The sequence below is a fragment of the Andrographis paniculata genome, unplaced genomic scaffold (genome assembly GCF_009805555.1).
Source record: "Andrographis paniculata isolate CXL003 unplaced genomic scaffold, ASM980555v1 Contig17END, whole genome shotgun sequence".
Classification (NCBI taxonomy): Eukaryota; Viridiplantae; Streptophyta; class Magnoliopsida; order Lamiales; family Acanthaceae; genus Andrographis; species Andrographis paniculata.
The window spans coordinates 1125463-1151713 of NW_026137457.1; the positions used below are offsets into that span (position 1 = coordinate 1125463).

At 41.5% G+C, this 26251-nt stretch overlaps 7 protein-coding genes across 13 annotated transcripts; 5 read left to right on the forward strand and 2 right to left on the reverse strand.

Moving 5' to 3' along the window:
- The first annotated feature begins 383 nt into the window (after positions 1 to 383).
- LOC127264204 (zinc finger A20 and AN1 domain-containing stress-associated protein 8-like) lies at positions 384 to 4008 on the forward strand. 4 transcript variants are annotated; one of them, XM_051293669.1, is made up of 4 exons: positions 385 to 725; positions 878 to 1003; positions 1800 to 3166; positions 3275 to 4008. In XM_051293669.1, the coding sequence occupies exon 3, from the start codon at positions 1805 to 1807 to the stop codon at positions 2321 to 2323; it is 519 nt and encodes a 172-aa protein (XP_051149626.1). In that variant the 5' UTR covers positions 385 to 725; positions 878 to 1003; positions 1800 to 1804; the 3' UTR covers positions 2324 to 3166; positions 3275 to 4008. The 4 variants fall into 4 exon arrangements, with proteins under 4 accessions (XP_051149634.1, XP_051149626.1, XP_051149618.1 ...); XM_051293685.1 differs by having other exon boundaries at positions 589 to 725; positions 1805 to 3166; XM_051293677.1 differs by lacking the exon at positions 878 to 1003 and having other exon boundaries at positions 384 to 725; positions 1805 to 3166.
- A 570-nt stretch (positions 4009 to 4578) lies between these two features.
- Positions 4579 to 7575, forward strand: LOC127264151 (probably inactive leucine-rich repeat receptor-like protein kinase At5g06940). The gene is made up of 2 exons (XM_051293578.1): positions 4579 to 6928; positions 7043 to 7575. Exons 1-2 carry the CDS (start codon positions 4609 to 4611, stop codon positions 7390 to 7392), a joined length of 2670 nt encoding a protein of 889 aa, XP_051149535.1. The 5' UTR covers positions 4579 to 4608; the 3' UTR covers positions 7393 to 7575.
- A 79-nt stretch (positions 7576 to 7654) lies between these two features.
- Positions 7655 to 13923, reverse strand: LOC127264158 (uncharacterized). Of its 3 annotated transcripts, none has more exons than XM_051293594.1 (8): positions 13837 to 13923; positions 10169 to 11179; positions 9798 to 10080; positions 9399 to 9590; positions 9080 to 9253; positions 8588 to 8776; positions 8392 to 8505; positions 7655 to 8008 (listed from the first exon to the last, which is right to left on the reverse strand). In XM_051293594.1, exons 2-8 carry the CDS (start codon positions 11152 to 11154, stop codon positions 7766 to 7768), a joined length of 2181 nt encoding a protein of 726 aa, XP_051149551.1. In that variant the 5' UTR covers positions 11155 to 11179; positions 13837 to 13923; the 3' UTR covers positions 7655 to 7765. The 3 variants fall into 3 exon arrangements, with proteins under 3 accessions (XP_051149551.1, XP_051149545.1, XP_051149559.1); XM_051293588.1 differs by lacking the exon at positions 13837 to 13923 and adding an exon at positions 13090 to 13245; XM_051293602.1 differs by lacking the exon at positions 13837 to 13923 and adding an exon at positions 12812 to 13245.
- LOC127264183 (transcription factor bHLH48) lies at positions 13899 to 18580 on the reverse strand. Of its 2 annotated transcripts, XM_051293638.1 has the most exons (8): positions 17218 to 18580; positions 17004 to 17138; positions 16801 to 16866; positions 15074 to 15142; positions 14818 to 14889; positions 14464 to 14677; positions 14269 to 14340; positions 13899 to 14188 (listed from the first exon to the last, which is right to left on the reverse strand). In XM_051293638.1, exons 1-7 carry the CDS (start codon positions 17641 to 17643, stop codon positions 14303 to 14305), a joined length of 1020 nt encoding a protein of 339 aa, XP_051149595.1. In that variant the 5' UTR covers positions 17644 to 18580; the 3' UTR covers positions 13899 to 14188; positions 14269 to 14302. The 2 variants fall into 2 exon arrangements, with proteins under 2 accessions (XP_051149595.1, XP_051149586.1); XM_051293629.1 differs by having other exon boundaries at positions 13899 to 14340; positions 17218 to 18578.
- A 1489-nt stretch (positions 18581 to 20069) lies between these two features.
- LOC127264176 (cytochrome P450 93A3-like) lies at positions 20070 to 21988 on the forward strand. The gene is made up of 2 exons (XM_051293615.1): positions 20070 to 21294; positions 21367 to 21988. The coding sequence occupies exons 1-2, from the start codon at positions 20404 to 20406 to the stop codon at positions 21985 to 21987; spliced, it is 1512 nt and encodes a 503-aa protein (XP_051149572.1). The 5' UTR covers positions 20070 to 20403; the 3' UTR covers position 21988.
- Positions 21989 to 22232: 244 nt separating this feature from the next.
- LOC127264195 (polygalacturonase inhibitor-like) lies at positions 22233 to 23364 on the forward strand. The gene has a single exon (XM_051293650.1). It carries the CDS (start codon positions 22246 to 22248, stop codon positions 23254 to 23256), a length of 1011 nt encoding a protein of 336 aa, XP_051149607.1. The 5' UTR covers positions 22233 to 22245; the 3' UTR covers positions 23257 to 23364.
- A 602-nt stretch (positions 23365 to 23966) lies between these two features.
- LOC127264232 (polygalacturonase inhibitor-like) lies at positions 23967 to 25266 on the forward strand. The gene has a single exon (XM_051293697.1). It carries the CDS (start codon positions 24038 to 24040, stop codon positions 25097 to 25099), a length of 1062 nt encoding a protein of 353 aa, XP_051149654.1. The 5' UTR covers positions 23967 to 24037; the 3' UTR covers positions 25100 to 25266.
- The last annotated feature ends 985 nt before the right edge of the window (positions 25267 to 26251 follow it).

Consider the following 26251-nt stretch of genomic DNA (forward strand, 5'->3'; position numbering starts at 1 on the left):
TGATTATTTTCTTTTTGGCTAGAAATAAACTTTAGTAGGAAAATATTGCATGCAATGCATCTGACACGTTTTCAGTTGTACACTGAATATGGATGGACCGTTGTGAGTCGAACCGGGCAAGATATGGGCCGGTAAACAGATATGCATATTGGGCCGAGTGTGGATCAACCGGCCCAATCCTCAAAATGGATGTTCTGTTGGTTTCTGCTTTGCTCCATTTTCTTTTTCGTGGAATGGAACGAATGGATTACACCCTTCTGTTCTGCAATTGCATTTGAACGTTTACTGTTTCTGTTCAAATATTGAGAGCTCCAATTATCTCTATTCGCATTGGTTGTACTGTCTTGGTCCAAGAATTGAATTGAATGAAAATGTGGCCTCTCCACTAGTTTTATCCAAGAAAGGGGAGGAAGAGCTTTAAAATGACAAGTCTGCCCCATGGGGTTGGACGGGTGAATGGTGCGATCAAGTGGGCAAAGTGGTGAGAACGGAGTTTGGTGAGGGCATGTCACGGCACGGCGATCAGATAAGAATGGCTGCCGCCTACCGATTCATTTTTCCTTGATGCTGATGGTGAGGACCAATAAAGAATCTGGTATAAATGCCTGAGAAGAAATATCGAGGAAAAATTCGTAAAACTATTTTGTCTAAAAGCGAAATCGAGGGATCTTTTCCTTCAATCATTTACCATCTCAAAGAGCTCCGATTCATTTCTTAAAATCAAGGTATATCTGCGGTTGTTTCAACCTTTTTATTATGAATTTTCTCTTAGGAATTGGCTATCGATTGAGCGATCTGCTTCAGGTTTTGTGTATTGTAAAAATTGAATCTTTTGTATTTGCCCGGTTTTTACTTTTTTCTAATTTTCGCTCGTCAGGGAAGTTTTCCATTAAAATTCTGGTCTGGTTTTGCGAAATCAAGATCGGAAATTTTCTTGGGTTTTTATTGTCTCCTGCGGGGCTGCTGTAATTGGGTTGTGAGGGAAATAGAGAAAGCTTGTATGGTGGGTTGTGCTTGACGAATCAATGTTTTGCTCTGTTTCTATTCGGTTTATGACTTGTTTGGATATATGTGTAGTCTTTGATATGGAATTAATTTTGAGAACAAGAAGGAAGCTGATGAAATTCCGTAATTAAATTATTTTGTGCAGCTGTTAGATATTACTCAATTGTAAAATTGTAATCACTTCTTATGGACAAGAAAATGGTTAAAAAACCAGAGCTTTTTTCTTTTTCCACCATGTCTCTGTCACGATCCCTTCAAACCTATTCGAAATTGTACTATGGAGTTATGTTCGGCAAGTTTGAATGAGTTCAGCTCATTGGTTTTATCCTTTTTGTGTGTGTGTGTGTGTGTGTGTGTATTTGGAAGTGAATGCTTGATTTATCTTCTTGTCTATCCACTAGTTTGAGTCCAATACCTTAGATTCAACTTGAAAGCTTGATTCCAAGTAATTTTCGTATTGTACCTAAAGAGTCAGCTTTGCTTGCACTCCTTTGGGAGAGAATGGTATCTCCTCTGCAATATGCTCCATGTGAGACAGTGTGTTTTGTCAAAATGTGTAGTGAGAAGTTTGGTTTAGGGATTTGACATATTATCGCACTTACCTCTAGCATGAAGTTTCTACGCTAATCTTGATCGTGTTGAATAGTGGCGGCATATGATTTCATTCCTTGTCTTAATCTAGTTTCTTCCTCCATTCCTTATTACATACAAGTGCTGTTTTCTATTCTTGCTGTGTTCCATGGTGCACGCCATGGACATTTAACATTGAAAAAGCGTGTTGTGGTGAATGTCAGGAAAGATGGAATCGTCAAAAGAAACAGGTTGCCAAGCTCCCGAAGGTCCTGTTCTGTGTGTCAACAACTGCGGCTTCTTTGGGAGTGCGACCACGATGAATATGTGCTCCAAGTGCCATAAAGACATGATTTTGAAGCAACAACAGGCCAAACTTGCTCAATCTTCCATTGAGAACATTGTAAATGGTGCTTCAAGCAGTGGGGAGAAAGGGCCTGTTATTGCCGACGCTGTGGCTGAGGAAGCCGTATCCGTTGAGTTGAAGACGAATTCTCCCCAGCCATCTCCTGACACGATGCACATCCAGAATTCAGAGACTAACGTCAAGCAAGGCCCGAATAGGTGCAATGCTTGTCGAAAGCGAGTGGGTTTGACTGGATTCAACTGCAGGTGTGGGAACCTCTTCTGCTCCATTCATCGTTACTCAGACAAGCATGACTGCCCATTTGATTACCGGACTGCTGCTCGGGATGCTATAGCCAAAGCCAATCCTCTTGTCAAAGCTAAGAAGCTCGATAAGATTTAGACATTGCGAAGCCCGTCTTGTCTCATAGCAAGAAAGGCAAGAGAGTCGCCTATTATTGTGCTTTTGTGGTGTTCCTCGACTTTTCTCGATTGGTTTGGTTTGCCATCCAGTGTGTAAGTTGCTGTTTACATGTTCAAATTGCATCTTGCATCTTCTCTTCCCGTTCATCCTCTCTTGTAGAGAAAAAAAAAAAAAAAAAAAAATGGAAATTTGCATGCCGATAATTATGAACTCTTACTTAGCAAAACTATGTTTATGTTTGCTGAATGTCGTGATTTCATCTTATTACAAAGCAGTAAAAGACTTCATGACTACACTTGAAATCTTTCACTGCGAGTAATTATTTACTCCATAAGATGCGGGCAAAACATTCCGATGCTACTTTAAGAATCCAGTACTACTTACTGCAGTCAGTTTAGATATGCTCAACAAGTTTTTGACATTCTCAACCTCTCTATATTATAATGTATGATGTGTGCGTTGAAAAGCGTTTACTGTGTTGGGAAGTCGTAATTGCATTGATTCTCTTGCTTCAAGACATCATTTGACCACCATCCATCATCGAGTGTCGGGAATTTATATTGGTTTGATGGAAAGACTTGACTTCAACCCCTCTCTATGCATATAGGTAGACAGTAGTAGTGTCAATTGTATGTCAAGCACAATGAATGGATGATATGTAAGTACTAGTTTCACATTTTCACCAGTTTTTACAGCGTGGGTTGTGAATTAGTACAAGCGAGAAAAGCATCCCAAAAGCAGGACAAATATGGAGGTAAGAATTTCTTGGGCAGTGGAAAACTTTTGTTGGATTCTCATCATCCTGGAAAAGGCTGCAATACGGTTCGTATAATTTCATTTCAACCCCAAATACATCTGATTTTGTTTGAAAGTCAACTTGTAATCTACCTCCATCGATTTTATATATAGTCTTCTTTCTTTTTTGTACAGTCACTCACAGTACCCTGCAAATGCAAATAAAGTCCATCGGAAAAGGGAGGATAATGCAAATGCAATTTTCCTTTGCCATGGCCATGCTAGTTTTCAAATAATTACCACCAAAAGAACTTTTCTTACACTGTGGAACCTAACTATCATAAGGGAATGCCGAAAAGTAAACAGAAAAATTCACTGCCTCTTAATTAGTTATAATTCAGCAGTTGATTCTTGATGCAGCATATATAGTATAATAATAATTACAACATATGTTTGGTAATGGTACCTACCCTACAAAAAATGATGACACCACAGTAGTGTTCATTAATCAATTACTCCTCCAAATGCGGTTTATTTGCATGAATTCAGAAATATATTAAAAATCCAAATATCAGAAAACACCATTCCCAACAATAGAGGATAAAAAAACATTTCTGCACAAGTTAGATGGATACAGACTTTTGAGGGTTTGTTTAATAATCAATACATGCAATGTTTTTGTATTCAAGTTGTCATAAGATCAGTGAGGATGTTGCATCAAATCCATTGTCATTACTCGAAGATGGTCACGGGCAATGCAGTAATGTTTCTCAGTCAGAATTATAGTATTATTTCATCATTATCCTGATGCTGCTTTGCTTGTCTGGTTATGGAGATTGAAACACACACACATATATAATAATTACTATAATACACACAAGAAATTGATGAAAAAAAAAAAAAACAGGGTTTGATGGTCAATTCCTGGAGCTTGATTTGATACCTCATTGGATTCTCTGCAAAGATATCACAAAATTAAACCACAGTTCTCAGCCAGTTGTGAAATTCATGGCATGCCATAATAATGAAAGTTCGATTATAGCCTTTCCCTAAGATTAGATGTAATAAAAATGTTTTCTTTCAGTAGCTACTAGTTGTCTGAACTCTGAACTGACCTGTTGACGTGTTGGGGTAATGACATGGCTGCTAAAGATTAACCTCTTTCTCAAATCCATGTTAAGACAGCTGTTGAAGATTTGATTGTGCAGGACTTATTTTATCAGCATTGACTTAGGTTGTGCTATTGAAAAGTTAATATTATTAAATTTTAATAAGATTATGGTGACAGGAAATACTGAAAAGGTACAGAGTTGGGAGCTCCATGGAGCATAGCTCCTACAGAGATCAAGCTCATATGGATGGGATCAGGGAGTGGAGATCCATGGAGTTCTCAATTATGATATAAATCTCTGATTTGTTCTCTCCTATGACTATATACCATCTTCTCACAGCTATAAAACTGATATTGATACATTCGTCTTCCTCGGTGGCGACTGGTGAGTGCAAACGGAGCTTCACTCTGTTCTCCAATGGCGACAACTTGGAAGCATAAACTCTTACTCTCGTTGATGTTTACATTGTTTCAACTTAACCCTACTGCTTATTCAGAATCAGAATCAAAAATATTGCTCCAATTCAAGGCCTCCATCAAAGACCCCATGAATGCCCTCTCTAGCTGGTCGAACACCACAGCCATTCACCACTGCAACTGGACTGGGGTTTCTTGCACAAGCTCACAACCATTTCTTGTTTCTGCGCTCTCCCTTCAAAGCTTGAATCTCTCTGGTGCAATCTCAGCTTCCATATGTGAACTGCCCAATCTTGCTACCCTCAACCTCGCTGACAATCACTTCAACCAGCCCATACCACTTCATCTCTCTCAATGTACTTCTCTGGAGGCTTTAAATCTCAGCAACAATCTCATTTGGGGCTCAATCCCAGAACAAATTTCTCAGTTTAAGTCAGTAAAAGTTATTGATTTCAGCGGGAACCGTATTGAGGGGAGGGTACCCGAAAGCATAGGCTCGCTGCAGCAGCTTCAAGTTCTTAACTTCGGCAGCAACTTGCTCACAGGAAATCTTCCCCAGAATACTTTTGGGAACTTCACTGAGCTTGTGGTTCTTGATGTGTCTCAAAATCCGTTCTTGGTTAGTGAGATTCCTGCTGATATTGGTGGGCTAAGTAAACTCAAACACTTGGTGTTGCAAGGCTCAGGCTTTTATGGAGAAATCCCTAATATCTTCAAGGGGTTGAGGAGTTTGACAGTTTTAGACCTTTCCCAGAATAATCTTACAGGTACTCTGCCTCAGATTGATCTGTTTCTCCCAAACATAGTGTCCTTCGACGTTTCACAAAACAGGCTTGCTGGGACATTTCCTAAGAGGCTTTGTGGGGCTAAAGGAATTACAACCTTGAGCCTGCACACTAACTATTTCACAGGGTCAATCTCCAATTACAGTATAAATGAATGCCTAAATCTCGAGAGCTTTCAAGTTCAGAACAATGGGTTTGGAGGGGACTTTCCTTCTTTGCTATGGTCATTGCCTAAAATCAAACTCATCAGGGCTGAGAACAACAGGTTTAGTGGCGAAATACCTGATTCCATATCAGAAGCTGCTCAACTAGAGCATGTTCAGATTGATAACAACAGTTTTGTCAGTAGATTGCCTCCTGGAGTTGGGAAAGTGAGAAGTTTGTACAGGTTTTCGGCTTCGATGAACGGTTTGTTCGGCGAGCTTCCTCCGAGCTTCTGTGATTCACCTGTGATGAGTATTGTCAGCCTTGCGCACAATCATTTCTCAGGCAGGATTCCTGAGGTGAGAAAATGCAGAAAACTGGTTTCATTGTCTCTGGCAGGCAACAGTTTTATCGGGGGAATCCCTGAATGCCTGGCTGAGCTTCCTGTATTGACATACCTTGATCTTTCTGAGAATAATCTCACCGGTTTGATTCCACCAGGCCTGGAAAACCTTAAGCTTGCTCTCTTCAATGTATCGTTCAACCAGCTGTCTGGCAGGGTTCCGATGTCGCTGATTTCAGGCCTCCCGGCTTCATACTTGCAGGGTAATCCAGGATTATGTGGTCCAGGGTTGCCAAAACCTTGCCTGAGTGATGATGATGATAAGTCGTCTACAGGCAAACCATCTGGTTTTGCTATATTGACGTGTGCTTTAGTATTTGTAGCTGTAGCTTTGGCACTCATGGTTTCTGCTTATGGATTTTACCTGATTCGATGCCATAAGCGAAAAGCTGAGACGGGCATATGGAGAGCACTGTTCTTTTATCCTCTTAGGATCACTGAACATGATTTGATTATATCGATGGATGAGAAGGCTTTTTCTGTGGGGCCTGGAGGGACTTTTGGGAGAGTTTATGTGGTTAAGTTACCGCGGAGTGGGGAGCTTATTGCAGTGAAGAAGATAGTAAATTTTGCTTCGCAGTCTTCAAAATCCCTGAAGAATGAGATGAAGACCCTGGCAAAGATCAGGCACAAGAACATTGTGAAGATCCTGGGGTTCTGTTATTCTGCTGACACAATATTTCTGATATCGGAATATATGCCCAAGGGAAGTCTGGGAGATATGCTTGGGAAGCAGGATTTTGATCTGCCATGGAGCGTGAGACTTGGGATTGCAATTGGCATAGCTCAGGGGCTGGCGTATCTCCACAGGGATTACCTCCCGCGTGTGTTGAACAGGAACCTCAAATCGAGCAACGTGCTTCTTGATGACGATTTCCAGCCGAAGTTGGCTGATTTTGGACTGGATCGGATCGTAGGGGAGAATGCATTTCAGTGGATGGTAGCAGCATCAGAACCAGCAGCAGCGTCATCTTGCTATGTGGCACCCGGTAAGGCGTTCAATGTTCATTACATGGCAATATTGCATTACATTACTCAGATAGCAGTGTGTCAGTCTGTTTTTGGGCTTCTTCTTGATCGTGTTTGTGGAGTGGAGTGTGCAGAGTACGGGCACACGAAGAGGGCGACGGAGCAGATGGACACGTACAGCTTCGGCGTGGTGCTGCTGGAGCTGCTGACGGGGAGGCAGGCAGAGGCACAGAAACCGTGGGAGCCTTGCGGGGTCGATGTGGTCAAGTGGGTGAGAAGGAAGGTCAACATCACTGACGGGCCCATGAAGGTGGTTGATCCCAAGATCTTGGGGTCCTCGTCCACGCAGCAGCAGCAGATCCTGGAAGCTCTACAAATCGGGCTGCACTGCACTTCGGTGATGCCGGAAAAGAGGCCATCCATGCCCCAGGTTGTTAAGGCCCTCGAGTCTCTCGCTCTCCCTCTCCCTCTCTCTCCAAATTAGGGATGATAGCATCCCCTAATTTTCAGATATGAGTTGGGGATGGATGGATGTTGGTTGGTTAGTTAGTTATCTTTGTCCTGCCTGCTGCGGTGGATTATTATTATTATTATTATTATTATTATTATTTATCGTTTGTTATATATCTATCTATCTATCTATCTATATATGTATGGCCTTGCTTCCTTTGTTTGGAGTCCTCAACACAACAAACAAACAACACTAACTACCACCACCCCTCCCATCCAATAACGAAAGATAAATGCTGAACTGAGAAATTCAATAAAAGGAAAAAGATGGTTGTATTCGTTCCAGTCCATTGTTCCTTTGAATCTCATAGCATCATCAATAATCAGGCAATGATATAACAGAATAACTAATATTCATCCAGTGGTGGCTTGCCAGACCTGGCCACAGTAGTAGGAGGAGACGAGGGCAATCTGTGGAGAATAATGCCACCCAGACAAGACTCCACCTCTTCATCGCTGGCCTCCGACGACTCAAACCTTACTGCCTCACCCTCTCCAACTTCCTCTGAATTATCCAGCGAGGAAGGAGCTGTGTACACTATCGGAGCCGCTGAGTAAGGGAAACTGCTGCTGCTATTGGATGCGAGGCACTGTGAAATCAGAGCATGGATGAAATTCGAGTCATAGAGTGCAAAGTTGAAACATTTTAAGCAACATTCCACAACATGTGACACAGACAGATAATACACCATGTGCCAGCCTGCTGGCTATACACTTGACACTGATATCTGGATTGGCTTCTGAACATTGTCAAGAGTTCTATACCAGTACTCAAGCTGTCCAAATATGGCCATCAGATTGAGATATTTACAAAAATATAATGTAGACTCTCCATGAATATTACTTCCGTGTGCAAGGAAAAATCAACACAGCGGAAATTTTAACAATGAAAACAAGAAGCTATTAGATCATAACTTTTGATAGGTCGCATAATACTTTAAATTCTGGTGTCAGGTCAAAGAAACAAGCATACCTCGGCATTTATTGCCTCTAAAACAGCACCTGGAACTGAATCAGGGCAGAACTCATCAGGAGAGAAGTTGCAAAGTACTCGCCTAACCAATGGAAGACTAATTGTTGGACACACCTGCAATCGAAGTCGTCAGATTAATATTCTGTATGCAACAACAACAAAGTATTAACAACCAACAAAATTTCATTTGCCAGACCTCCATTCGTATCGCACTGTCCATGAGCATATCCTTTGGAAGCATCAGAAGATCACTCAAGGCATTTAGAAGCGGGAAACGTTTTGGTGGTTCCTTAGTGTCCCTCTTGTCTTCCCCATCCTGGATATTATTTTCATTGTGAACATCCATGCCAAAATATTCAGACAGCCATCTTGTCCAATTTCCAACCTGAGAGCACAGTCAGCATCACTACAGTAACAAATAATCATTGCTATTCTTAAGAAATCATAGGGGTGTGTGAATCCACATAAGAAATTTTGGCCATTCTAAAATAGAAACAGCAGCACTTTCTCTGATAAAATTGATGGAAACTAGCAAAGGTGACTAGGTGGATCTTTGTAGAATTTCACGAGGGAAAAATTTATGATAGAAATCCAATTAGTAATACTTAAAATACAGTAAAATATTGTTAAACTACTGAACGCATAAAGGCATTACGAGTGTTAGTTTATTGGAGGAAACATTGCTTACAGAATTTTTTAGCTGAGCACCAGATCCAAAACTCAAATCTCCAGCAGGTATTGGCAAAACCTTGGAGTTCACAATAGGATCAGACACAGGATCAGTAGGGATCTCATGGACTGATTCACGAAGAATAGCATTGAACATGGCCACATCCAGCCTGCTAATACATTGTTCCATCACCTAATATATACATATCACAATGATAAATCAAGGCTTCCATAGCCATACAGACAAAGTGAAGGGGTAAAACCCCACACTTCACAAAAAAACACAACAAATGGGTGACAAGCTTGAAGAAAAGAATAATAGTAAAATGGTTACAAACCTTCCTTGCCAAAGCAGGCAAACAACCACAATCATGCCCCTGAGCTCTAACTGGACAAAGTCTTTTGAGAGCATCTTGAAAGGCATTCTCCCAAAGCCTAATGGAAAAGACCACTTGGTTCTGGTGGTTAAGTTCAGAATCTTGATTTTTGGTGGAACCCCCAATATGTGATTGCATATTAGGGGCTAGAGTCTAAATGAAAAATGGACTAGCTCAGTATAAAAACTTAAATGAAACATCAAACCATATGAACTCATAATGTCTTGTGGCTTAGATTAAATGTGTCTGCACATAATTTCAAAGTGTTCGAGCAACATTGAAATGAAACCACAATGCATAGTTTGTCATTTAGCTGAAGATCTTATAGACCAAACAGTATGTAAGTCATAAAGTAATCACCTGCCACCATATGGATTCAACTATCCGCGAGAATATCCAAGACTCAATTTTCTCCAATGCAGTAGTGAAGGTTCTTGTTTCTTGCCAGTCCTCAGCAAACATTAATAAACCCTGTTTATTCAGTTGTCTGCTCCCATTACTATCCTTCCATTTAAGCGAAGTTTTCATTTCATCTCCATTGGATTCAAATGCTTTTTCTATAGTGCTAGACTGAGAGGATATCCCAAATGCTAGAGATATAACTTCCCTCAGAACAACAGTGTTTGACAACCAAAAACTTAACCTGATTAAAGCAAATAAAGAATACTCATCAGTTGTTTTCAACGATATGATGTGATACACCTACATGCTTAAAGAGGTTAAGATCAAACCTGGAAACATCATTACCGCAGGACTTAGAAACTAAAACAAGCCCAGATACAGTATTTCTAGCAACAGACGCTCGCTTATCTTGGGTCCAATATTTGCAAGCATAAATATAGAGTCTGGAAAGGCGCCTTGCAGGTGTATGCACCTTATGTGAAGTGCAACTGTGGTCAGGTACCACAGAATATAGTGCAATTTCAAGAGCAGCGACTTCTCTTAATTCACTCTCAAGAACTTTTATCCTGTTTTCCAATTCCTCCACCTTTTCATCTACTGCAGCCTGATCTATACTCTTGTCATATTCGTGAGTACTAACTGCTTCATCTTGACTGTTCACTCCATTGGCGCCATTAGAAGCCGCTTTGAGGGTGTCTACTCCACTGTCCAGTTCAAGTGAACGGTCCTCAGGTCCTTCCAAGGAATCTGATAGTGGTTTTGGATGGACTTTCATGTTTTTCAAATTATCAGATGAACTACCGTGAATCGAATTTGATATCCCCTTTACAGGTTTAGCCCCATTCTTTGGTGTATTTCTCGATGCATTGATCTCTGGTTTATTTTCTTTCCTATCAGGTTTTGATCTAGGTGTATCAGAATATCCATCTGAGGAAGTATTTTCAGCTATCCTTTTGAAACCCATGGAAACACTTTCCATTTTCTCTTCATCAGCTTGTATGTTCCCTTGACAGGCAACTGAATTGTTACTGATCTTCGTGTCCGTTTCATTGTCCAACTCTATGCCACTGGAACTATTAGCCAGTGCATCAACATGATCTAGGACCACATTTTCAAGAGCTTCCAAGGGCTCCACACCATTTTTTAAATCACATAGGGATGTATTGGAGTTCGATTTCTCAGAAGGTCTGGCATCAGTCTCTCTTGCTTTCAAGTTTTTGGCACCGCTCTTCTTTTGCTGCTTACGACCGGGCCGAGAAGAATGACTTTTTCCTTTGCTGTTTGGAGTTGAACCCCTTCTCTCACTCTCTTTCATTCTGAGTTATCTTCCTTCCCGTTCACTATCAAATACCAACCAAATATCATTAATAAGCATTTTAGGTAGCAAGAACAATCAATCCACTTCAGCAGAAGTAGATAATTTGTCATCGTCCATATATTTTCAATATTATTTCAAGAAACGAATATTTATCTAATTATAAAAGAATGGTTCTTTACTATTGCAGAAAAGAACACTATTTGGCAGATTCTCTACATACAACGCTTCAATTCAAGTGACCAAAAAGGAAGAAAAACCAGGTCAGATCTTGTAAAGTTGATTACCGAAGAATAACTAGATCAGATCTACAGCCTAACCAGATTGTAAGCAATGGGAAAAAGGCAAATGAAAGGACAAAAAATATAGCAAATTAAATGCTATTAAAAAAACGACACGAGGAAGAAAAAGACAACAGCTGTAGTTCTCATTAGCCACAAGGAACTAGGAAAAGGAAGCAGAATATCTAATGAAAACATTAAAGCCTGAAATTGTGCTTGCGGAATTCAGTTCAACAAATGTGCCACACACAAATAAGAAACATGTTCTTCCAACTTGGATTTCTTCACCAGAAATGTACTGGAGTCCAACTTGCAAGTATAAACAAGAGAATATACTTGGTCAATTCAGGCAGAAAATGAGCGACGAAAGACGACGGTTACAGAAATGGAGATCGTAACTGCCACTTTCTACTCCGCGATTTCCAGATTCAACTTTTAACCGCCACAAAAGATAATATTCAACATAATAATGCCTCTTCACTCAATTTTAAAATTCAGAAACGATAGACTAATAAGTAGCACCAACGATAAATGCCACGGCTAAAAAAACACAGATGGAATCACCATGTTCATGTACAGCTAGCGAACATATCCAAAACGACAAAATGCAAGCACGAAAGTCGCTCGCATAAAGCGTGCATCAAAAGCATTGAAAGCGATAACAAAGCTTTTGCGCGGAGCAGAGAAGTTTGAAGGGGGAGAGAGGAGAAAGCAACGAAACCGTCAACCTTAAAGGCTGCTGCAGAAATGAGTAGGTTGCTGTGAGCGAGCGTACATGCGAAGGTACAGCTATAATAATGATCACATACGTAGACATGCATAGATATTTAGGGAGGAGAAAGGGTGGTGGGGGGATGAATGTGGCGTGGCGGTGGCTCCTCCCTCAATTATCGCAAGTGGCGGAGAAGCAGTTGCATCCATTTCAGACGATTCTTATGGAGTCCATCCATTATACTTATTAACACAACTTTATAGTAATTAATTTCGGGAGCGAAGGGACAGACAGACACAGATAGATAGATAGATAGATAGTTCCCTCCTATTTCAACAACAATCAAGATAAAGTTACATGACATCCTCCTCCTCTTCAAAACTGCAGTGCATTCTAATTAACTTGGAGACTAGACGAGACCAGACTAGTCACCTAACGTTCCTAGTAGCAGCCACCCAACAATCCTAGTGTAGTTGTGTGTCCCCGACCCAATTCCAAGGTGTCCGAGGCTGCACCTAAGGTGTTTGGGAATCACCAAGCACACTAGAGTAGGAACTAGGAACTCTCCAGCAATCCAATGCAATGCATCACAAGCTTAAGCTTGGGTTTGTCTGTCTGTAACTACTTCTCATTACAGTGACATTGTAGTATCAATACCAAGTACCTGTAGAATAATCAGCCAAGCAGCATCTTCATCTAATCCTCTTCCTTCCCTCCCCTCCCCTCCCCTCCTACTCCAACAAACATATGCAGATAGATAGATAGATACAGCAATCATAATCATGGCAGCCAATGACATCCATCATCAACCAAGAACAACAATAATTGTTTATAGTAGACAAGTCAGTGGATTATTATCATTATTAATTAAATTTATTTGGAAGGAAGGAGTTATGACGACAGTGTGTGTGTGTGTGATTCGAATTCGAAAAGAAGGCCTGCCTGCGTGATGTCATGCTGCTGCTAATCATCAGTGCAAAAGACCAGAGACATCGTACCCCAACAGTAACAATCTCCGCATAAACGAACCGCTGCCGATTTCTGTTTAAGGAACAAGGGAAGGGTCTATCAATCGTGATTGATTCCTGGCGTCGTCGTCCTCACTCACGTCGCTTATTAGAAAACCCTACCCCAAGGATTACAACAGCAACGAAGCTTGTTAGGTAGCACGGCAGCTCCCAGTCCTCCCACTTCTCATACTCTCGTTCAGGAGGCGGCGGCGGCGGAGGCGGAGGGTTAAAGGCCAAGTCTTTGGAGCGACGACGTCTGCCGGCCCAAGGATTCCCACCGCCTCTGCGACCGCGAAGGGATGCGGTGAGGCGACTACGAACAAGATTGCTCGGGGCGGACATCAGAGGTTTAAAAGGCGGCGGCGATCTGTACTGCACAAGCGGGAGGGAGGAAGACAGGGAGATGGAATATGGTGAAATGGCATTTGTGCCCCCACCCCTCCATTGCTTTAAAAAAGAAAGGAAGAAAGAAAAAAGATTCCGCTAGATCCATCCTCCCCTTCTCTTTTTTTCTTTTTTTTTTTATTTCAATAAAAAAGTAATAAAAATCTCTTCAGAAACATCATCTATTCATTGGATTGGGAGATCACTTCTTGATGAACAATACATTGCAAGTTTTTTATTTTTATATTTGATTATATGATGCATACAACGTGTAAACATAAAGATGGATTCATACCTTTGGTTCAGGACTTTAGGGATGCCATGTTAAAATAAATTAGAGAAGTGAAGAGAAGAGAAGAGAGCAATCAGGGGGTGATATTTTCTTTTTTATAAATGACCTTGGTTTACAATGAATCACCATTGCCCCACCCCCCCTCTAATGAGTATGGAAATCAATTAACCATCCTCTCTCTCTCTCTCTCTCTCTCGCTATCAATTTATCTAACTATAATATAACAAAATAGACATCGTCATCATCATCCTACTAGGTAAGGTAAGGTAAGGTAAATTAAAATTTAAAATAGGATTGCCAGCAAACTGCAGTCTGCAGTCCAGCATAATTGATGAGATCATCCATCCAGCTAGCTCTATTTGCCAATTCTTTGTTACTGATGACAACATTGTTCCGGATATATATAAATATATATATTTACAAAATCCTAGTTACCTTGACTACGCCCGGTCTCGCCATGGGCACTCTTTCAGAGCTCCATTTTCACCTGATTTGAGTGCATAGAAGCTGTGCCAAAGCAAAGTGTGGGCGTTGAATTTCTTACTCTTACAAGCATGCAGGCTGAAGCACAAGAAAGTGGAGAATACAAGACAATATGATAAGTGGATTGAATTGATTTGGAGTCCACACCTGAATTTCCAGAGGAGCCGTAGCTTAAAAGTGAGTTCTCAGGATTAATGAAATTAGAGCTGTCGTCTTCTCTGGTTGGCCAGCCCAGCTGATGCAGCTCGTGACAATGCCACTGCTGTGGATACTGTAGCAGTCTGGTAGAGCTGGCTTGTCCATCAGGATACATGGGAGGAGGGAATATGCCCGTGTAGCCATTGTCAAATGACGATCCACCCTAGAGCAACATTAAAATGGAGAGACCAAATAGAATGTCAGTGCACGCATTCACTCTGAAGATTAATTTGAGGCTACTTTGACTCATAACTACTTTGATCAGGGGGAATATACAGAAATTTCAAGTTCAACAATACTTACTTCTGTCGCCATTAGGGCATCAAGGTTGAAATCGACTCTTGGGTCAACAGCAGCAAGTCTCATGGATAAAAACTGGAGTCAAGGAAACACCTCAAATCAGCCAAGGCAATCATGAATGAAAATTTTCAAAGTATTCCCCAAGAAGAGTAAATTTCATTTTCTCTTTCCCATTTCAAACTCCGCAAAGTTTGAGCTATATCTAAGACCAAAATTTCAATCCAACATTACTGAGAGGCAACAGTATAGTGAGTCTGACCTCCACTTGGCGCTGAAGTGCTTGTACATGATTAATTATTTCATCCAACACCATTGCAGTGCCTGAAATCTGAAGAGAACAAAATAAGTTATTTTACTTGGAATTATAGTCATTTACTGATTCACCAGGCAGAAAAATAGTCCTAGTGGTGAATGGTGCTGTTGGGACCCTCTGCATAGCATTAATAGTTAAGAAAAATCTTATACATGCCAACTTCAGGCCATATATCTCTTTTGTTTCCAATATCCTTACAACAATATAAATGCAGCACCAATGACATATAAAACCAATTATTAATGCGGAAAAATAGACGAAAATGGTTTGTGGTCCAGAATGCAACAAGTTGAAAGAGGATGAAGGGAGCCTTGAAAGAGCATCCAAATACAACTGAGACTTCTGGATATGGTTAATATAAGAACACACAAGGAAGCTAGCTTAGAAATATAAGTTTCCACTGTAAGAATTAGATTAGCCTCTGCTTCCACCAACTAGTCGCTATATGCAGCAACTCAGCCAGACAAAACATGCACCTTGAAGCATAATATATTAAAAAAAATGGTAAGGGTTCGAAAGACTTAATGCATCAAAAAGGGACCAGACTTGGAAGCAATTATATACCAATAATTGTGGAAGCAGTACCTTGCAAATAATGTACAATGCAGTAAGGACCATATAATGCAATTTTCTGACCAACACCATAATTCTGCAATTGAAACCTGACAGCAATTGCATCACTAGACCTTTTTCCACTGATCTAGGTCATTATTGATAATCTATGGGGTGAACCCATTTCACCTCTTATTATTCTCGTCTCCATTGTTATCATTGTACTGTTAATTCCCTATCAATATGTTACCAAAACTTTGTAATTGGTCAATGGAAGAGTTTATCATTCCAATTTATACCACAAGCAAACATAATCCGTTAGTGTCATTGTGCAGATATTATATTTTTGAAAAATTGAAATAAAAAATCATGTTGTTCATCACAGAAAGTTAGAGGGATTTGAAAAAGAAATAGGAAGAAATTTTATGTGCGGATGTCAGGTTTGAGAGAAAAGAATAACCTGTCAGAAAATTTCTAAAGAGATTGTAGTTTAAAAATAAGACTCATCTCCAACCAAACTTGTTAACTAACAGTTTACCCTGAATCTTTGAAATAATAATAAAAACATATCTTCCTAAGTGGGAGCTAAAAATCATAATGCAAGCCAAAAATATGTCAAAAATATCATTAATTAGTGATTGGAAAAAGAAGGGGAGATACTGTGATACAGCAAGCAAACGACAGCAATGGCCATCGAAAGGACTGATAACGAACCGAAGGTAAAGGCCCAAAAGCTGAAAACACAATGCAAGAATTAGAGGGTGACACTTCAATAGCGGCCCGCCACTTTTCTTGGTGCAAAACTAATCAGCTTTTTCTTGCTTTTCCCAATTAAAAAAAGTTAACAGCGACCTTTGTACTAAACATGTAAACTCATAATTATTAACTTGATTATAAACCTAACGACAACAAAAAAGTATAATCAAATCAATCATCACAAGGAAAAAAGAGAAGTCATAATCAAAACACCCCCCAAAAAAATCTTCCCCCTCACATAATCCAAAATCTAATCAACCCACTAGGTGTATTTAAAATAAGCCACCATATTAATAATAATAATAGTAATAATTAACCCGTACAGATTAGTAATAATGAAGAAACGACAGCGTTTGACAGCTGACCTTGTCGCATCCTGGGACCAGCTCTTGTAATAGCTTCATTCTGGCATTTATCTTCTCTCTCCTTGCCTGCATAATAATTGAGTCACAATTTAATTAAGGCTACTGTTAGTGAATGTTAAAAATGAGATTATTGGAGAGAGATCCATATGGGCTATGAAGCTATATCGAAATGGGATGATATAATATGATATGATAATAATCACCCTTTCAGCTAAGCTATGGCTGTCAGTGGCTTGGCCGCGGCGAGCTCTGACATGAACGTATGGGAGCTTCTCGCCATCGTCTTCCAAAGCTTCATTGCCCACCACGTTTTTGCTCTTTTTGCTCGATTCTTTGACCTGAACAAGAACAAATGAACGATCTGTTAATATGATTATTATTGCTGGATTTTACAAGTTTTCAGTTGTTTTAAATTACCCTTTTCTCCCTGTCCTTTCGTTTGCCGGACTTTAAACTCTGATTAGAAACCGCCGGTGAAGAAGAATTCGGATGGGAGTCGGAGCCCAACGGCTCCTGTTTCACGGATTCAAGCTTCAGCAGGCTATAAATCGAATTCGCATTGCTCTCATGGGGGTTACCAGCTGAAGCGAAGACAGAGAACTTGGAGGCACGGTCAATGAGACCAAAATCCGAAGGGAAAATAGGAGGGGGAGGATGCTTCACCGGAAAATCTTCCTTGACTAAGAGCTCCACCGCTTGAGGAGACGGGAGTTCGAGGAGAGCCGTGAATGAGCTGCCTCCGGCTTCTGGCGGACCAGAGAATAGACCGTTAATTTCGTCGAACTCGAACCCCATTTCTCCGGATCTAAATTGCGGTTGGGTTGCTTCAGCTCTGGATTCCATAACGCGAACAATCTCTAGCTCAAATGCGAGCACTGAATTCCAGATTCCGAAAATCGCTAATATGAACAGACCTCCGTCCGGCCACCACGAATCTCTCTGGCCAAAGTCAGTGCAGCTTTTCGCAAGTATGCGAAGAACGAAACTCCGAACCAAACAAAAGCTGCGGAATCACTCCAAACTCCGAGAACCTAGAACCAAGTCCAGAACAATTACCCACTATTTCACCAGCATCCGACAAGCAATCTTCCAGGATTCAGAAATCAGAACCCAGAACACAACGAAAAACGCAGACAAATACCAATCTCCAGCCAATTTCAATACCCAATCGACCACAAATCCTCTAGAATGAATACTCCAAACAAAGCCGGAGCAGGACGCTGAGACCAACTCATGATCTCACATCAACAGGTAATTGAATTGAAAATCTCTTAAAAACAATAAAATTTGGGCAGAATGAGTGTCGTCCCCTTCCTTCCTTTTCTTCCTATATGAGAGCCGTAGCGAGCGCGCAAGCTTCAACATTAATGGTGGTCAAAATGTATCCCTCTGCCAACAGAAGAGAAGAGAAGAAAGAGAGTGCGCGGGTATGAAAATGGGAGTTGGCCGCCTCCGCTTATCAGTTTGAGTTTATATATATCATCAGATCAGAAACCCCAAACTGTGCTGCCAAAAGCTGCCTCCTCAGCAGCAGCTTCGGTCCCTACTCTCCTACCCTCCACCTCCACCTCCACCTCCACCCCTACTGTGCAATTCCTGCTTTTATGTACAGTTACAACAATAATAACAATGCCTATATATATAAATTGGTATTTGTAGGCAATTTAATTAATCTTCGTGCTCGAGTTCAACAGCCCTACTCCATTATCTGAATAATAATAATAATAATAATAATAATAATAATAATAATAATAGCAACAATTAACATGCAAACCATCCTATCTATCTATCGTATGCCCTATACCCTAACCCTAACCCTAACCCTAACCCTCCTCTCTATTAATTGAGATGAGATGAGATGAGATGAGATGCGACTTGATACCAATATATTGCAACATGCAATTCCTTGTTGTTTTGAATTAAAAAAAAATACTTAGTCCCATTCCACTGATTCATTGCCATTTCTACTCAACCAAGCCTAACCTCGTCAAAAATGTTGGATTTTAGTCAAGTTTTAGGTATAGAGATGATGCCCAATTCAATACACGTTTCTAATCTTTTTTTGATAATGTTGTCAGGATGACCGGGGCTTTTATTTTTATTTTTAAATTGCGTGTTTGAATGACAGTCTCTTAACCAATAATTGCGTTTAAAATCAACATTTTATTTTCGATTGAAATGCAGCACAAATTTATTAATGATGAGGCAACTTTTTTGGTGGGGAGAGGAAACTGGAAAGTACTGCTTGCTTAACGGATCGGGTGGGGTGGGGACCCGACTTGTAGGCGACGACCCACCCGTCATTTTCTATGCTACCACAGAATCCGCCGTATTCATATTATACTAACTAACTCACTCACTAATCATGTCATGTCATGTGTAATTGTTGTTGTATCTTGAGATAAAAACAATTATTTGTAATCTTAATGATGTTTTGCCTAAACTTATAAATAATCTTGTGTTTGTCTGTCTATGAAACAAAAAATATATTTATACTCGCAAGTGGTGCACAAAATAACAAGATTTTAATAAGGAAAATTAATAAAAAGATGTTGATATAATAAAGTCAAAAAGATCCTTTTTCCACTTAGAAATGAAGAAAGTTATGCATTTATTTATGTTTGAAACAAGGGGCCTTAGCACAAGAGTAATAATATACATAAGTACATAGCTTCCAAATAGTAACAAGCTTTGGGTGTTATTTATTTTATACCAAAACTTTTACTATTAAAAACTTCAAATTACAAAATACGTATTTGTCTCTAATATTATTTAAACATTTAAATCCAAAAGGAAACGCACTCAAGCAATAGTGGAGGAAGAGCGCATGAGTAACAGTGAAGTTACATTGAGCAGTAGGCTGTGGCTGTGGTCGATTTTGAATAAAAAACTGTTGGGCTTGAGCCTGCCTGAGTCATGAGTACTGATGTATTGACTTCCATTATTTCTGACCTTGAATAAAAAACAGTTGAGCTTACAGCCAAAGTGAGAGCTTATTTCTGACCTTGAAACATATTTCAGGAAAATGAAATAGATGTGATAAAGAATCACAGAAACAATATTATATATATATATAGTTGAGCCATTTACTACTTTATTTAACCACTACTGTAAGGACAATATGAGAAAAACAAATGCTAAAACTACAAAATACTATGATGGATGGATGTATGGATGTTTCCTGTCGTATTCTTGGAAAGGTCACCCCGGCAGGCAGGCCGGCATTTCATCAAAAGCTCCAACATAAATACAGACACAGAGAAAGAAAGAAAGAAAGAAAGAAAGAAATCTTGAACAATTCATTCATCCATTCCATTCCTCTATGATACAAATATACATTTTCAATTGGCATGGCAGGATGCAGATTTCTATCTTCCCTAAAAACCAATCACAACCTCGTGCATATACACCGTTTTGTATAAGTACTACTCTATTAATTTATTCTTGTGTGTCGATCAAGACTTGGTCATGTTTTTCTTCATTCATTACATTGTTTGGAACAAGTCACACCTCTGTAATTTCTTCATCTCCCAAAGGTTCTATAAATTCATACGACACTCTTGCTTCTTCTTCTTCCCCTCATTATTTGCAATCTGATCATCCATGGCTGAATTTCGGGAGTACTCGGCTTATGCTGTCTTGTGGTTAATTTCCATGATTCTAACCAGAGCTTGCCTTAAGCTGCTGCGACCTTCTGCACGCCGGCCTCCAAGCCCTCTTCCCTTGCCTGTCATCGGACATCTCCATCTTCTTGCTCCAATACCCCACCAAGCTCTAGCAAAGCTGTCATTGCGACACGGCCCGTTAATGCATATATACCTCGGCAACGTACCTTGCCTTGTCGCCTCATCACCGGAGATTGCCAAAGAATTTCTTAGAACACATGAGGGTACCTTCTCAGATCGACCTCAGACATTCGCCACTGACTACCTTACTTACGGCTCTCAGGACTTCTCGTTCGCGCCGTACGGACCTTACTGGAAGTTCATGAAGAAACTATGTGTATCTCAGCTTCTCGGCGGTCAGACTCTGGACCTACTGCAGCCAGTCAGGCGGCATGAAATTAGGCATCTGATTGAGATGTTGGCGAAAAGCGCGAGTGCTGGAAAGTCAGTTGATATCAGTTGTGAGCTGATGAGAATGGCGAACAACATGATATCGAGAATGATCATGAGTCAGAGGTGCTCCGAGGATGAAAACGAGGCTGGCGAGGTTAGGAAACTGGTGCACGATGTCGCGGAGTTGACGGGGAAGTTTAACTTATCTGACTACATATGGTTCTGCAAGAATTTGGACTTGCAGGGGTTTGCGAAACGGCTGAAGGAGGTTCGAGACAGGTTCGACAGAATGATGGAGAAGATCATTGATGAACACTTGAATGACCGGAAGCAGGGGTCGGGTGTGAAGGATTTGCTTGACATTTTGCTCGAGATTGCTGAAGATGGAACCTCAGAGATGAGCCTGACAAGAGAGAACATCAAAGCATTCATCCTGGTAAATTTCATGTGTACAATTTTTGAGGCAATTGTGTGATGCAATAAGATTAAACATGTCTGAGTGATTCAGGACTTATTTGCTGCTGGGAGCGACACATCGGCCCTGACAATCGAGTGGGCACTAGCAGAGCTGATAAACCATCCCCACATCTTGCAGAAGGCAGTTGAGGAGATCGAATCTGTCGTGGGGGGCGATAGGCTGGTGGAAGAATCGGACATCCCGAATCTGCCATACCTTCAGGCTATTGTGAAAGAAACACTGAGGCTTCACCCGACAGGGCCGATGATCGTGAGGGAATCGAGCAAAGAGTGCAGTGTGGGAGGATACAAAATCCCGGCAAGGACACGGCTGTTTGTGAATATATGGGCCATCGGCAGGGATTCCAGGCACTGGGAGAATGCCCTGGAATTCAGACCGGAGAGGTTTGTGGAGAATGAGATAGATGTAAGGGGACAGTACTTCCATATGTTGCCATTTGGGAGTGGGAGAAGAGGCTGCCCTGGAACTTCATTGGCATTGCAGGTTGTGCAGGCGGCGCTGGCGGCCCTGATTCAGTGCTTTGAGTGGAAGATTGAGAGTGTGGACATGGAAGAAGGGCCTGGTTTGACCCTGCCCAGGGCACACCCCCTTGTCTGTGTCCCTGTCGCCAGAATCAATTCGTTTCCATTTTTCGATCGACGACAAGAATAAGTAATAAAAATACTAGAGAATAGAATAGGTCCGATCTGGTCAACATGAATTCGCACTGTACTGTAATTCTGAATTTGCCTGTAATTCAATGGCGGTATACTTTACTTGCCCACAGGATTCCGTCAAGTTGTAGTAGGCTTGTAGCCACCACGGCCATGGGAATCATGGGATGGTACAAAGTATCTAATAGTCGTATATAAATAGATAGCTTACACCCATTCCATTCCCCATTCCCACCCATTTGATGAATTGACGACCATGGATTCAACTACAGCCACCGCCGGCCATTTCTTGAAGCTCCTCCTCCTCCTCCTCCTCTTTTCTTCCTCAGAGGGGCTGTCCGAAAGATGCCACCCGGACGACAAAAAAGCCCTCCTGCGAATCAAGAAAGACCTCAACAGTCCCAGAAACTTCATCTCATGGGACCCCAGCGTCGACTGCTGCCAATGGAACATCATCGAATGCGACCCGCAGACCAACCGCGTCGTCATTCTGTCCGTCCTCCTCGCCGACCTGAACCTCCCCATGCCCCTCTCTGTCGGCGACCTGTCCCACCTCGAACAGCTCATCTTTCACAAGACTAACCTCACGGGCCCAATCCCACAGACCCTTTCCAGGCTTTCCAAACTCAGATTTCTCGATCTCACCTGGAATCATCTCACCGGCCCCGTCCCATCCTTCCTCGGGGATCTGAAGAACCTGGATTACATAGGCCTGTCGTTCAACAACCTGACAGGCTCGATCCCGGCGTCGCTTTCCCAGCTCCCCAAGCTCACCGGCCTTCTCCTAGACCGTAACGGGCTGACAGGGGGCGTCCCGAAATCCTTGGCAGATTTCCAGGCGGAGAGCTTCTACCTCTACCTGTCGCACAATCAGCTGAGCGGCACGATCCCGAGGAGGTGGGGAGAAGCCAATTTCTTCACGTACATCGACATGTCGAGAAACAGGATCGAAGGTGATATATCGTTCTTGTTCGGGAAGAACAAGAGCCTGAATTTCGCGGATTTCTCGAGGAACATGCTGCAATTCGACATGTCGAAAATGGAGTTGGGAAAGCGGCTGGGAACGCTGAACGTGAACCATAACAGGATCACGGGGAGGCTGCCGGAGGGATTGGTTGAACTGGAGAACATAGATCTGAACGTGAGCTACAACAGGCTGTGTGGCCGGATTCCGGTGGGCGAGAATCGGCATTTGCAGTCGCTGGACTATACTGCGTACTTTCACAATAAGTGCTTGTGCGGCGAGCCGTTGCCTGAGTGTGCGTAAAAGTATCCGTGTTGAAAGAGCTTAATTTGAATATCTTCAATTTCCATGGATCTAGGTGTGTTTATGATCAATAATTCAATTCAATTCAATTCCAGTTTAATTAAAATATGGTTTGCATTAATTCGTTTCAGATGTATGTGTGTAGTAATTAATGAAATAATAGGTAGGAGGATTAGTTCACACAACACAATTTGTTTTGATGAAGATGTGAATGGTTTGATTTGAAGCACAATCCGTCCCAGTTGGAATGAATGAATGAATATCTAGGTATCTATCATAATTCATCTTTTGACGACGTTGTGTGTTGAATACACGAATGGTCTCTTTCCATCGATGAGATGAGATGAGATGATATATCCACACCACTTGACTTGGCTGAAGAATAATGTCGTGCGCGGTGTGGTGGGGACTGAAATAATAATAATAATAATAATAATAATACTATCATATAATAAATATTCCACAGTATATTACTCCTATCCTATCCTATCCTATCCTATGTATGTAATGATAAGTTATTTCAGCAAGGTCCATCCGACTTAAATTAAAACGTGGCAATTGAATTGAGAGAATAAAGTTTAGACTAAAAATTAATTGTATACCGTTACCGTGTGTGTATCATGAGTATATGGGCCTCGTCTCGTCCATTTTTGCAAAAACGCCACGTGTCTCCTTTCTTACATCGTGATTCACTAGTATATATACATATATACTTACATATAAGTTTACAAGTTACAAAATACCCAATTCATCATCATCATCATCATCATCATCATCATACATGGAGGCTAACAGCAAGTCTTTTAGGTTCATTTTCTTCTTCTTCTTCCTCTCCTCCTCTGTTACTACGGTGGTAGGCAGAGGCAGAGGCAGAGACAGAGACAGAGACAGAGAGAGGTGCAACCCAAATGACAAAAAAGCCCTCCTACAAATCAAGAAAGACCTCAACAACCCCTACGACCTCATCTCGTGGGACCCCCAAACCGACTGCTGCGACTGGCTCGTCGTCGGCTGCGACGAAGCCACCAACCGCATCGACAAGCTCGTCCTCTCACAGGCCGACCTCAACCTCCCCCTCCCCGCCGCCGTCGGCGATCTCCCCTACCTCCGAAACCTCGCCTTCCACCACACCAATCTCACCGGCCGGATCCCGGAAGCCATCACCAAGCTCTCCAAGCTCAGCTTTCTCGATCTCAGGCGGAACCATCTGACGGGCCCGGTTCCCCCCTTCCTGGGCCAGCTCAAGGAGCTCACCTACATCGGCCTCTCCTTCAACAGCTTCACAGGCTCCATTCCAGCCTCGCTCGGCCGCCTGCCCAAGCTCGGGGGGCTCCTGATCGACCGGAACAGGCTCACCGGCAGCATCCCGGCGTCGTTCGGGGGGTTCCAGGTGGAGGATTTCGCGCTCTACTTGTCGCACAACGAGCTTTCGGGCCCGATTCCGAGCGCGCTCGGGAAGGCCAGCTTCTACATTATGGACGTGTCGAGGAACATGCTGGAAGGCGACATATCCTTCTTCTTCCAGGAGGGAAAGATCCTCAACACGGCGGACTTCTCCAGGAACCGGTTTTCGTTCGACATGTCGAAAATCAGGGCGTTTCCGGAGAAGCTGGTGAACCTGGCGCTGGACCACAACAGGCTGGGCGGAGGGCTGCCGGAGTCGCTGACGAAGCTGGATCTGATCAGCTTCAACGTGAGCTACAACCGGCTGTGCGGGAAGATCCCGGTGGGGGGCACAGGGAGACTGCAGGAGCTGGATTACACCGCCTATATACACAACAAGTGCTTGTGCGGCGCGCCATTGCCGCCCTGCAAATTCCCAATAGATGTTTTACTGTATTAATCCTCATCTGTCTGTCTATCTATCTATCTATCAGATGATGATGATATGCCAACAATTAGTATCCATGCCATGCCCGGCACTATAATTAATTGCTCTGCTCTGCAGTGGTGGTGTTTTTTTGTGTTGTGTTCAGGAAATAAGAAGAATATGGGCGGGCTTAGTTCAAAGGGGACAATATTACATTAGTATTAGAGTTGACATGCAGAGGTGCCTTGTGTCGAAAGTCTCTTGGCGACGTTGGGTCGATCCCTACAATTGTAATTAGTCGGGCAACGGATCTCTTTGTATTAAGCGGTGTAAGGTGGCAGAGAAAAACATAAGTTGGTCCATGGTTTGAGGGGAGATTTGTTGGAGTGCAAATCCAAGTTCCACGTTGAAAAATGTGAAGAAAAATCCACACTTTATAAGTTCTGCATAAACTCTACTAGTATGAGGTCTTTTGGAGGAAATCGAAAAACAAAATCGTGCAAATTCAGTCTAAAACGGATAATATCATACTAGTGTTAAGTTGACCTAGTCCAACCGTTATTATTTGTTCGGGGAAATGAATTGATAGATAGTATTAATCTCTTTGTAGCACTAATCTAATAATATTAATTGGCGGAAATTCAATTTGCATTGGTGCCATATAGTAGATGTAGGGTGGGTATCTATCGATCTATTCACCAAGCCATGCCAAACTCTACTTTGCTTTAACTAAGCGCAAGACCATTATATTCCGTTACGGAGGGTGGGCCATCTCAATAATTAAATTAATTACAATTATAATTACTTTTAATTAAATACTTAAATATAAAAATGAGCCTCTGTATACATTATAAAAATAACAATGTGCTAGTAAATTTAAAAATATTTGTAAAATTAGTGACTTCTATGGTTACTAAATGAAATAAATGATTAGATAAATACAATATAGAAATATATATATATATTTTGTGAGTGGACGAAAGAAGTATATTATTATTAAATTATAATCTAAAAATATAAAAATGTATTATATTAGGAGGAAAGTATGTAATGTATATATGTGCATGGTATAGCCGGCTTAGAGCTCGTTTTGTCTCATTCCAACAGAAATGATGGCTAAAAGGGTTTACGGTGTGATCAACTATGTTTGACATGTGCGAAAGAAGTTAGAAGATATATTTTTAT

What these genes read in the sequence shown, in the direction of transcription:
- LOC127264151 (XM_051293578.1), top strand. Translation starts at nt 4,609, where the DNA reads ATGGCGACAACTTGGAAGCATAAACTCTTACTCTCGTTGATGTTTACA. An exon ending in ATCTTGCTATGTGGCACCCG is followed by an intron (nt 6,929 to 7,042) that starts GTAAGGCGTTCA and finishes TGGAGTGTGCAG; the next exon opens with AGTACGGGCACACGAAGAGG.
- LOC127264158 (XM_051293594.1), bottom strand. Translation starts at nt 11,154, where the DNA reads ATGAAAGAGAGTGAGAGAAGGGGTTCAACTCCAAACAGCAAAGGAAAA. An exon ending in TTGAATCCATATGGTGGCAG is followed by an intron (nt 9,591 to 9,797) that starts GTGATTACTTTA and finishes TTTTTCATTTAG; the next exon opens with ACTCTAGCCCCTAATATGCA. An exon ending in TAGAGGCAATAAATGCCGAG is followed by an intron (nt 8,009 to 8,391) that starts GTATGCTTGTTT and finishes CTGATTTCACAG; the next exon opens with TGCCTCGCATCCAATAGCAG.
- LOC127264183 (XM_051293638.1), bottom strand. Translation starts at nt 17,643, where the DNA reads ATGGAATCCAGAGCTGAAGCAACCCAACCGCAATTTAGATCCGGAGAA. An exon ending in GCCATAGCTTAGCTGAAAGG is followed by an intron (nt 16,867 to 17,003) that starts GTGATTATTATC and finishes ATTATTATGCAG; the next exon opens with GCAAGGAGAGAGAAGATAAA. An exon ending in ATGCCCTAATGGCGACAGAA is followed by an intron (nt 14,678 to 14,817) that starts GTAAGTATTGTT and finishes ATGTTGCTCTAG; the next exon opens with GGTGGATCGTCATTTGACAA.
- LOC127264176 (XM_051293615.1), top strand. Translation starts at nt 20,404, where the DNA reads ATGGCTGAATTTCGGGAGTACTCGGCTTATGCTGTCTTGTGGTTAATT. An exon ending in ACATCAAAGCATTCATCCTG is followed by an intron (nt 21,295 to 21,366) that starts GTAAATTTCATG and finishes TGAGTGATTCAG; the next exon opens with GACTTATTTGCTGCTGGGAG.
- LOC127264195 (XM_051293650.1), top strand. Translation starts at nt 22,246, where the DNA reads ATGGATTCAACTACAGCCACCGCCGGCCATTTCTTGAAGCTCCTCCTC.
- LOC127264232 (XM_051293697.1), top strand. Translation starts at nt 24,038, where the DNA reads ATGGAGGCTAACAGCAAGTCTTTTAGGTTCATTTTCTTCTTCTTCTTC.